Below are 12,010 nucleotides of genomic sequence, written 5' to 3' on the forward strand. Positions count from 1 at the left end.
ACCGTCAGGAATTATACATAGAGAAGAAACTAAGTCCAGTTTCTACAAAAGCAAGAAGTATGTAGTAATGGTAATCATGAACATATTATACTCAAGAATCTTGGTTATGAAAAAATGCTTTAACTTCCGGCCATGCAGACCACCGTTGTTGGGTCAAATCTTTTTTTGAAACGTCCCATGACAGAATCATTTCATAGGAATTATATGAATCGACTCTCCACCAAATGTCATCCGTTGATGGAGCGGAGTGGGATTTCCACTTAGAGGCAAGGGCTAGTCTGGCCGCAGTTAATATAAAGGAACAGAGCCATCTATTTTTGTATGGGTGGTTGGTAATGCCTATGTTCAGTAAAGCTAATGCTGGATTCATTGGAATGTCAGTTCCAGCACAGTATGATAATATCTTATATACCTCCTTCCAAAAGCTATTTAATTTAGAGCAAGACCACCAAGAATGCAAGAGTGTTCCTGTTTCTCCACAATTTTTCCAGCATAAAGGGGGTGCTCCCTGAGATAGGTGAGCTATACGGTTTGGGGGTAAATACCAATGGAGTTGGATTTTTTTTGCAATTGCTAGGTGGTTTATGCATGACAAACCTTTAATGGGCCAAGACAGAGCTAATTGCCATTGTTCATACGTGAACGAAGTGCCCAAATCGGATTCCTATTTAACCATGTACGGGAGTTTAGTATTGTCAGGGGGAGAATTGAGATAATTATAAGCTACTGACACACCCCTGGAGAATCCCTTCTTCCCTAAGATAAAATGTTGTATTGTGGATGGAGACAGTCGAGACATAATTTCTGGAAAAGAGGATAAAAAACTCTTCAGTTGAATATAGGAAAAGAGAAGATAGCTGGGGAGTTGATATATGGAAGAAAGTTCATCAAACATTTTGATAGAACTAGCTGAAAACATAGACTGCAAATTAGGAATGCCGTGATCTTCCCAACGATGGAATTGGGAGAATGGGACCACCAAATCAAAGCTCCTAAATGAGATATATTTCAACGGAATGTGTATAATCCTTTTAAAAATCAACTCTCTCCACATTTTAAGAGCGTGTATCATTGTAGGGAGAGAGCAAGATTGAGACCCCGGGAGCAGAAATTCCGCTTCCAACATAAATCTAGTAGAATGAAGTTTAGTTTCTGATTTTTCCATTTGAACCCAGGAGAGATTAGACTTCGTGTTCCACCACTCTCTAAGAGCATCAATCGTACATGCTTTATAGTAGAGGTGGATATTCGGTAGTCCCAAACCTACCTCTCCCATTCTATAAAACAACAAAGAGCTCTGGAATCTGTTTTTTTTTGTCACCCCAAATAAAACGAAATAGTAGAGCTTGGATTTCGTCTAGTAGCTTTTTTGTATGGGAAGTGGAATACATCTTAAAAGATATAGAATTTTAGGAAAAATGTCATTTTACACGTTTGTATACGGGCCATCCAAGAAAATTCTAATGTGCTCAGTCTTTTGAGTTCTGGTTTGATAGAATTTAGTAATTCTGAAATATTTTTAGAGACTAAATTTTTAGAGGGCGATATTAGGTGAATTCCCAGATAGAGAATGGAGTTTTTAGCCCACGTAAATGGCAGAAATTTTTTAAAATCAGAAATGAATCTAGAGGGACAGCCAATCGGGAGGGTCATTGATTTTGTGGAGTTCAATTTGTAGAGAGATACTTCTGAAAACTGAGAGAGAATGGATAGCAGTGCTCGGAGGGAAGTTTCGGGGTGTGTTTCAGAAATAATTACATCATCCGCATACAGACCAATTGGGTGGGCTACGGATCCTATTTTTATTCCAGAAATATCTTTACAAGTACGTATCCTCTGCGCCAAGTGCTCCATTATCAATGCAAAAATTGCAGGTGACAACGGACATCCCTGTCGAGTTCCATTCGAGATATGAAACCGTTTTGAGCTAAAGCCTGCTGCTAATACCTTCGCACTCAGGGAGGAATATAACGCCATTATATCCTTTTGTATGTGTTCAATGAACCCAAATTTAGTCAAGACTGCTTGAAGATATCCCCAGTGTACTCGATCAAACGCTTTTTCTGCATCCAGCGAAACGAGCACACTGGGGACTTCAGATTTTTCTGCTCTAGTTTAGAACACGTCGAGTGGCGTCTCTAGTCTGTCTCCCCGGCACAAAACCCATTTGATCTGGCGCTATCAGTTGAGGAAGGACCGAATTAATTGTTTGAGCTAGGATCTTAGAGTACAATTTAAGATCACAATTCAGTAGTGAGATAGGTCGGAAGTTCTCAGGTTTATTTGGGGGTTTGCCTGGCTTTGGAAGGATAACTATAATCGCTTCCAAGAATAATGGATTAATTTTACTCTTGATTCTCCAGTCCAAAAATAATCGCTGTAAGTACGGAGAAAACTGCTCCGAAAGCAGTTTATAAGATTCATTGGCAAAACCATCTGACCCTGGAGTGGAGCGTAATTTAGAAGCTTTAATTGCACTTATTATTTCTCCAACCTGTATAGGGGAGTTCAAAGATTCAAGTTGGGATTGTGATATTTTCGGTAGATCAATAGGTTTTAAAACTTGTTCTATATGTGGAGTCGAGGGATGTCGAATGGCATGATCCATATTTAGATTATATAACAGAGTAATAGTCCGCAAATGTGTTGGCAATTTAAGTTGGGTCATAAATTTTGTCCCCATTCGGCTGAAGCAAATGCTCAATCCTCCCATTAGCAATCAGTTTTTTCACTCTACGGGCTAATATGGCGCTTGCTCTATCCCCCAAAGCATAGTATTTTGCTTTAACACGTTTTAAATTATGCTCATAATTAAATAACAGGAGTTTCCGAAGATCATTTATGCTTTCTAACAAAGCGCTATTAATTGCCGGAGTCTTGTTTTGTTTCTGGTTATTTTCCAAGATTTTAATTTTATTTATGACTGATTGCACTTCGCATTCTCTGCGTTTCTTTTCTCGTGAGGCCAATTTTATACATAAACCTCTCATAAAATCTTTTTGTGATAGCCATAAAGTCTCGTCAGAAACTTCTCCATTGTCATTAATTTCGATAAAAATGTTTCAGTTCATTAGAGAGATATTCCCTATTATGAGCAGATTTTAACAGAAAAGTGTTCAAGCGCCAAGTAAACGCAGAGGATGGAGCACCTCCATCGTCGAGTTCTAATATAATTGGGGCATGATCAGACCAGGTTATTGAACCTATATGTGAGGATTTACATAGTGATAAGGCTGTTCTATTTACCAAGAAGTAATCTATTCGAGAAAGAGATGAAAACCTAGGGGAAAAGTACGTATAGTCCCTTTCGTTGGCATGGTGATATCTCCAAACATCATGGAGAGCTTCTTCTGATATAATTCCTTTTAGATCCTCCCGACCTGTAGAATGATGTGAGTCTGTGTCTAAATCTCTAGATATAGGGGCGTTGAAGTCTCCACAAATTATCAATGGTCCCTGACAAATGGAGTGAATTTTTTTAAGAACTTTAGAGAAGAAAATTTTGGGTTTGTTATTAGGGCTATATAAGGTCACAATCGTGTATTGGGAGTTATTTAGTAGACAAGATAGGACTATGTATCTCCCTCTAGGGTCAGTATAAAGGGACAACATGGAATATGATATGGTATGTTTTATAAGTATCGCAACACCCGCTTTTTTATGTGGAGCATTGGCTTGAATTATTGTGGGGAAGTGAATATTGGATAATCTAGGTGCGTCTTGGGAAAGCAAATGAGTCTCCTGTAAACAGATAACTTCGCATTTGGATGATCCTATCTCTTTCCAAAGGAGAGACCTTGTAAAAGGGGAGTTTAAACCGCTCACATTAAGAGATAAGACCTTAATACCCATGGCGGTGTATCAAAATTCTCGAATATGATCAGAGGGAAAAACATTTGTACGTCAATACCTATTCCTGACATGGAGAAGGATAGAACAGTGCAATTTCGAGCATTTGGAGAATAGGGACCCAAAGGGTGAGGGTTAATTAACCAGACAAACATATCTAAGAAAAAGGTAAAATAGAACAACCAAAAACACACATATGGAACCAATATTCAAATGATAGCGAACCATCTGGATATACACTATCGAGTGGGGGTATTAAGGGATACGGACACAACAAGGAAGGACAACCGAAGTCAGCAGGTCCGCACACCTGTGTCCAGGCCACAAGAGGAAACAGCAATTACAGAATCGGAAAATAGAGGTGGACTCCTGGAAAAAAAAAAACAGGTTACAGACCTCAACGGTTTACAGTAATCCAATCAGTTGGAATTTTTTTATATTGTTGCTCTGGGGGAAGAGGTGAGACAAACCCCTCCGGAAGAAGCTTCCATTTGCCAAGTAGTTTTTCTGCATGCCGTGGTGACAGGCAGACCACCACATCATTGTCCTTTATGATTAGCAGTTTGACCGGGTGTCCCCAGCGGTAGGGAATGCCAACGTTTCTTAAAATTGCTGTGTGAGGAGCAAATTCCTTACGTTTTGCTAAGGTAGCGGCTGATAAATCTTGAAAAATAGTGATCTCTTGGAACGGAGCGGGTAGATCTGGTTTATCTCTGGTGCAGCGTAAAAAAATTTCTTTAATGGTAAAAAAGTGAATCCCTGCTAGAGTATCTCTAGGCAGTGAGGGATTTACATGTTTAGGTTTAGGAACCCTGTGAATTCTGTCCACTACCAACTCAGAGTCAGATGCGTCTGGAAGTACAGACTGCAGCAGGTTGTGAAAAAATTGGGGCAAATCCGAATTTTTAATACTTTCTGGAATCCCACGTAGTCTCACATTATTCCTACGAGATCTGTCCTCTTGGTCCCCCATTTTATTTCTGAGATATTCTGAGGTATCTTTTAATTCGTAGTATGCATCAACCAGAGAATTGTGAGAATCTGCAAAATCAACCATTTTGTCCTCTAACCGTGAGGTACGCTCCTCCAGGTTTCTCACATCTATTTTCAAGGCACTCAACATTTGTTTCATATCATCCTTTAAAGATTTAAGCAGAGAACTCAGTAACTCTTGCATCATGTTTTTGGTTAACGGAGCATCTGCAGTCCCTGGATCTTCTCCCATAGTTGAGCTTTCAAGGGAGGAGCGACCCAAATGTGGCGAGGAGTCCCATGGTGTCTCACTCTGAATGGAAGTAGACTGTGCGGCTCCTCGTGAAAAAAATTCAGTCAGTTTAGTAGGTGACGCTGTTTTACGAGGATTGCCTCTGGTAATTTTTGCTTTTATTAATGGAAACAAAATATAGAGATATTAAGTTTATTCTTTGTTTTGGAGTATTAGCTTAGCTTCACTGTTCACTTTGAATAGAAAAGCGTCGTGTCGCTTTTATAGAGGTCTGTGTAGTAGGAGTCACCTCATCTTGTGATCAGCATAAAGAGGTTAGGTACCGGACAAGGCCATATCACTATATATTGGGAAATAACTTGGAGTTTTCTGTTTTTCCCAAAAGATCCAGCAGGTGGCAGTCTTGCATTAGGCAACACAGGGGAAGATTCTCATAGCTGTAGATTGGGAATTTACACCTGGGAACTATGTTTAGACAGCTTGGTAACTCCCTGTGGTATGGCAAAATGGCGGCTGTCTTTCTTATAGGGAGATGGCGGGAACTTTTGGCGACAAAAGATGAAGAGGCTTACAGTACTGTTCCCGGTCAGTGTCCCGCTCTGCAAAAAAGGAGCATCGAGGGAGAGGAGGTCCAGGGGGCACCAGGGTCGTCTCTCCCAAGAGCGGTGATCCTGCTCCTTCACTCCGGGCGCGGTGCACCTCCTCCTCCAGCACCACAAGGCAAAGCGCGGCTTCGGGCACCCTCACCCCCACCAAGCGAAGGCTCCGCTCTCTATCACCCCGGAGTGCAGCAGATCGGGTAAGGGGGACCGCAACCGCAGGGTAGAAGGAGGGGGGAGGAGGGGTAAACTCACAGCATCTCTTCCGTGATCCGACTGTCCCGCCGCTTGCCACCTTCGGCGGAGCGCTCCCACACCAGCAGTACGGCCGCTGCGGCCCACCGACAGGAGATCTCGTTCCTCCTCCACCCCACGCAGGACTCCGGGTTCGGGCTCTCAAGCAGGTCACGTTCCTCCACAGCTCCCAGGTAGCGAGATGGGTAAGCGGAGAAGTTGAAGTGCAGCCTTTTCTGTGTCCGCACGCCGCTTGATTCCACTGCGTTCCAGCCTAGATAGGGCCTAGATTTCTTACGTCCGAACTACTGGGGTCTTGACGTTTTTCTTTCTCTCCTTATCCTTAAATCTCTTGGCTCTGTGGGCAAGGGTCCCCTAAGGAACTTCTCAGGACCCAAAAAAGAGATTTCCAGTTTGGAATTTATATATATATATATATATATATATATATATATATATATATATATATATATATATATATATATATATATAAATAAAGCCTAGGAACAGGAGCTCGGTGTCTGCACGTCCTCTCCTGCCTGTGCCCAGGACACGCCCCCGTGATCCAAAATGTTATGTAAAATATTCCCATTTATCCTGTGCTCTACGCTGAGCACGGATATCGGGGTTTCCATTTAAATCTCAGAGTCACATAATTCAGATGAAACCCCCAGGGATCCGTTCAATATAATGAGGCAGCAGAGTTACTCTTCTGTTCAGCGGTGCCCTTTTTTCAGAGGTGCACAAAATTGTGGCCAACCGTACTTTTATGCACACCTAAAAAGACGGACACCACCGGATCATATGCCAGACGGCGTCCACAGTGCCTCCATCTGCTGGGAATATTCTGCCGGGGTTCTGTCTGAATCACTTATTTCAGAGATTTACTTGGAAACCCCGGTGTAAGCGCTCAGCGTTAAGCGCAGGATAAATGTGCGCCGAGCCTTACTAAGATCTTTGGGAGGCAGAATAAACAAAGAGTGAAGAATTGTTTTTATTTATTTTTTACGCCAGTAAAAGTGATTAGATGACTTTATTCTTGGTTGTTGCGACTACAGCGATACCAGATTTATATCGGGTTTTTAAGTTTGGCTACTGTCTCACACTAAAAGACGCTTTTTTGCGCTTAGCCATATTTTGAGAGCTATAATTTTTCCATATGTCTGCCAACCGAGTCATGTGAGGTCTTGTTTTTTGTGGGACGAATTGATGTTTTTATTGGAACCATTTTTGGGCACATGACATTTTTTGATCACTTTCTATTCCGATTTTTGGGAGGCAGAATGAAAGTAACAATTCAGGAAGTGTTTTTTTTTGTTTTGTTTTTTACTTTCTGTGTATGATAAAACTGATAAGGCAGCTTTATTCTTCAGGTCAGTACGATTACAGCAATACCACATTTAGATCTTTTTTTACACAAAATCTATTTTGTAGAAAAAAATATTTTTGCATTGCTTTATTCTAGGAGCTTTTTTATTTTTTGGCTGATGGAGCTTTATTGCGGCTTGTTTTTTTTGCGGGACAAGATGACATTTTTAGTGGTATTTTTAATTTACATTAGTCTTTTTGATTGCGTTTTATTCCACTTTTTATTCGGCAGTATCATGATAAAGCATTGTTTTTTACCTCGTATTTTATTTTTTTTACAGGGTTCACTAAAGGGGTTAACTAGTGGGACAGTTTTATAGGTCGGGTCGTTCCGCATGCGGCAATATCAAATATGTGTACTTGCGTTTTTGTTTTTCATAATAATATTTATTTATGGGTACAATATATTTATTTTGTTTTTTTTTGTGATTTTTTTTTTTTTAATATTTTTACAATTTTTGTTCACTTTTTTTTTTTTTTTTTTTACTTTGTCCTACTATGGGACTTTCACTTTCTGCAGTATGATCGCAGTTATAATGTATAGCAATACAGAAGCATTGCTATACCTTATAACCTGTCAGTGCTGCAGACGCAAGTTAGTTAGATGATGCACTGTGCATGGTCTAACTACCTTGCTAGTGCCTGGTGACCCATCGGGACACCATGGCAACGATCGGGATCCCGCGATGATGTTGAAGGATCTCCGATCTGAGAGTGGAGGGGCTTCCGTACCTCTCGCTACTTGCTGCGATCACAGCATTTAGGGGGTTAAAGTGCGGGCACTGCTCCTGGCACTGAGAGCCGGGTGTCAGCTGTCAGACTCAGCAGACATCGGGCGGCGATAGCACAAAATCGCCTGGACGTATCTATACGTCCAAGGTCGATAAGTACCCGGCCACCCGGATATGTCTAAGGTCGGAAAGGGGTTAATAATAGGTAAAAGCCAAAATAATAACAGCAGTAATAGTGTGGCATTTACCCATGTCAAATTAGACTGGTTTGTAAAAATCTTTACAGTGTTTGATGCAAACACTTTAAAAGGCAATCACAGAGTTAATGTTCATTTTATTTTTCAGTAATATTGGTGGTTTGCTTTGCTTCTACAACCGCAATTCCAAAGAAGTAAAAAAAAACAAGAATGCAATGATTTGGAAATCTCTTATGGCCATATTTTATTCACAACAGAACATAGGACACAGATCCGAAGTTGAACTTTGGACATTTTTCCATTTTATATGAAAAAAATTAACTCATTTAGAAATTGATGGCACATCTCAAAGAAGTTATGTCCATTATTGTGTAGCATCCCCATTTCTTTTTCAAAAAGTCTGTAAACGTCTGAGAAGTGAAGAGACAATTGCTAGGGTTAGAGGCCTAATGATCGTGGTCGTAAAGGGTGCGACTCAGCCAATTGAGTCAGTGGGCCAGGATTAAGAACGTTTGGCATTCAAAACGCGTAGGTTTCAGAACCAGAATCTCAGTTTGCAGACATTGCACTGACGAGGGGCAGTACCCTGAAACACAAAGTGTGAGATCTCTTCCTGAAGAGACAATTTGAATATTTCCCAGAGGAGCATTGCGGCTTTAAAGTCTCCTCACCTTGACATGCTTAACAAGTCACTCCCCGCAAGGAGAAACATTACCCTTTGGATACCAGTCTGTCACCTCTCACCCAGCTAAACCAGATTTCACACTTTGCACTGACGAGGGGCAGTACCCCGAAACACAGTGTCTGCAAACTGAGATTCTGGCTTTAATACTAAGACATATGACAAGTCTTGTTAAAGGGTCGATATTGACTTTTAGGATTGCTACTTCCTATAGGTGGCGTTAGAGTTCAAGTCCTCTTCCTCTCTGAAGAGACAATTTGGAGATTTAGATGGAAACCCCAATATAAGTGTTCAGCTTAGAACGCTGGATATATGTGATCCAAAATGTTATGTAAAATGTTCCTAACAAAAGCTTCAAATCAATCCACAATAATAAGCAAGTCCCCACTCAGGACCCTCATCTGTTAATGGAAATATAGGGGCTTCCACGTTACTGGTAACACAAAAGGCTCTGAAAAGCGCTATGGCTCTTCGCTCCCCAAAAGAAATTCAGCGAATTCTGTACTCCCAAATCCAAATGCCCCCTTCCTTTGGAGCCCGACAGTGTGCCTAAACCGCGGTTAGCATCCACATGTTTGGCATTTCTGTAGCGATGAGAACCTGCCTAATTTACAGGTGCATGTCTCTAGAAGCATGAGCTGGGCATAACGTTCTGGTCACTACAACAGCAATTTGCAACATCCACTGCTGCTTGTTTCTGGAAAACACCCTTGGGAGTCAAAATCGTCACTACACCTGTAGATAAATTCCCAAAGGGGTATAATTTCCAAAATGGGGCTACTTGAGGGAGAATTCTGATTTTCTAGCATTTAGGGCTCTGCATACTATTCTAGAAAATCTGCGCTTCAGGAGGCAAATGGTGCTCCATCCCTCCCTAATCTCGCTATGTGGCTAAGCAGTACTGTACAGTCACATATGGGGTATTTCTACATTCAGCAATAATTGTGGGAGAAATTTTGGTGCCATTTTTACCCATTTCCCAGTGTGAAAATGTAAAATTTGGGGCTAAAACAAAATTTTGGTGGTAAAAATGTAATCATTTTTTTATTCATTGCCCAATGGTATAAAATTCTGTGACCCACTTGTGGTGTCAATACGATCACTGCACCCCTAGATGAATTCATTGAGAGGTGTAGTTTGTAAAAGGCTTCTCCTGTTCTGGCACCTCAAGGGTCTGCCAATGTGACATGGCACCCTCAGACTAGTCCAGCAAAATCTGAACTCCAATAGGGTTTTCTTACCTTCTGAGCTTTGCACTGTGCATCAAAAGTAGTTTTCGACCACACATGGGGTATCGGGAGTACACAGGAAAAATTGCACAATAAATTTTGGGGTCATTTTCTCCTGTTATCCTTATGAAAATGAAAAAAATTGGGGCTAAAAAACATTTTTGTGGGAAAAATGTTTTTTTCATTTTTACAGATCCACGTTGTAAAATTCTGTGAAGCACCTGTGGGTTCAAGGTACTCACCACACATCTAAATAAATTCCTTGAGGGGTCTAGTTTCCAAAATGCGGTAACTTGTGAGGGTTTTCCACTGTTTAGGCACATCAGGGGCTTTCTAAACATGATATGACACCTGCAGACCATTCCATCAAAGTCTGTGTTCCAAAATGTCACTCCTTCCTTTCTGAGTCCTGCCATGATTCAAATACCTGTACTCATATCCTCCTGCTGGAATAGCAGCAGACCCCAACATGTGTTTAGCCGCTAGGCTTTGTCAGGGGACAGTAGGCCAAATCAAGTCATGAAGTTGTAGGCCAAGTCATGCGGTAGCTGGAGGGATACCCAGATTTGTGGACTGCTGCACTGGAGAGTTAATTCCTAGAAGACGGACCAGGCTGTAGCCTTATGCTGGAGGCCACTCAGTCTGCTAGGATATTTCATCTTCATGGCATCTAAGCCGCATGATCTAAGCTACTCTTTCCACATGACAGGAAACCATGGAAGAGAAAGTGGGGGTTACCTTTCTATTTTGCTCTAGGCTTCTTGTCCAGCTTTGGGACACGGACTCATATCGCATGGGAGCTGTCATGTGTGAAAGGAAAATATTCAATACACTTGGAATATTGCTTTTTATTTGCTTTTTGAATAACATATAAATATTAGTAACTGCATACATTTTTTATTATAATTTCAGTTCTAAATTGCTTTTCCTTCCTCATTTACTTATTTATTTGTCTTTACTTTGACTGAATATATAGCTTCTCCCCATGTGAGTTTTTTTTTTTAATGAATAACCAAATCATTTTTTTTTAAGAAAGTTTTTTTCCACCATCTAGGTATGATAATGGATTCTTCCCTTTGTGAGTTCTCTGGTGTTTAACAAGAGTTGATTTAATTGCAAAACATTTCCCGCATTCTGAGCATGAATATGGCTTCTCCCCTGTGTGAGTTCTCTGATGTTCTACAAGATTTGATTTATCTGCACAACATTTCCCACATTCTGAACATGAAAAAGGTTTCTCCCCTGTATGAGTTCTCTGGTGTCTAATAAGATGCACTTTCTGGTTAAAACATTTCCCACATTCTGAACATAAATATGGCTTCTCCCCTGTGTGTCTTCTCTGATGTACAAAAAGACTTGATTTATCTAAAAAACATTTCCCACATTCTGTACATGAATGTGGCTTCTCCCCTATGTGACTTCTCTGATGTGCGAGAAGATGTGATCTTTCTACAAAACATTTCCCACATTCTGAACATGAAAAAGGCTTCTCCCCTGTGTGATATCTCTGATGTTTAACAAGATTTGATTTATTTGCATAACATTTCCCACATTCTGAACAAGAAAACCTTTTTTTCTCTCCGTAATTTTTTTGATATGTAAAATAAGACATTATGAAGGAAAAACTTTTTTCATATTCTGAACAGTCTGATGGGTTATTTCCTGTGAGGGAACTTTGATATTTAACATCACTTTCATGACTTTTGTTTTTCTGAACAATCTGTGATGAATCGGAAAATAGGACCGGTTTAAAAGGATCAGATGACAGATCTGTCAAGAATAAAATCAATTATTATTTTTGAATAAAATTCTTAAAAGATTTACTTTTATAACATTTCTATATAAAATGTCCATAGAAATTGCAGGTTATGTAGCAAAATTATTTACTAACTTAAA

General features: G+C 40.4%; 1 protein-coding gene across 1 annotated transcript in view; it reads right to left on the reverse strand.

The window, feature by feature from the left end:
• Positions 1-8,506: 8,506 nt before the first annotated feature.
• The window catches only part of LOC141270677 (uncharacterized), a 30,232-nt gene continuing 26,728 nt past the window's right edge, over positions 8,507-12,010 (reverse strand). Inside the window, exon 7 of the mRNA XM_073680774.1 lies at positions 8,507-11,884. Coding sequence (XP_073536875.1) covers positions 11,142-11,884 — 743 coding nt within the window. The 3' untranslated portion in view covers positions 8,507-11,141. The remainder of the gene's footprint in view (positions 11,885-12,010) is intronic.

This window comes from Phyllobates terribilis, unplaced genomic scaffold (genome assembly GCF_046119375.1).
Source record: "Phyllobates terribilis strain yellow unplaced genomic scaffold, ASM4611937v1 Scaffold_5__5_contigs__length_657084704, whole genome shotgun sequence".
NCBI lineage: Eukaryota > Metazoa > Chordata > Amphibia > Anura > Dendrobatidae > Phyllobates > Phyllobates terribilis.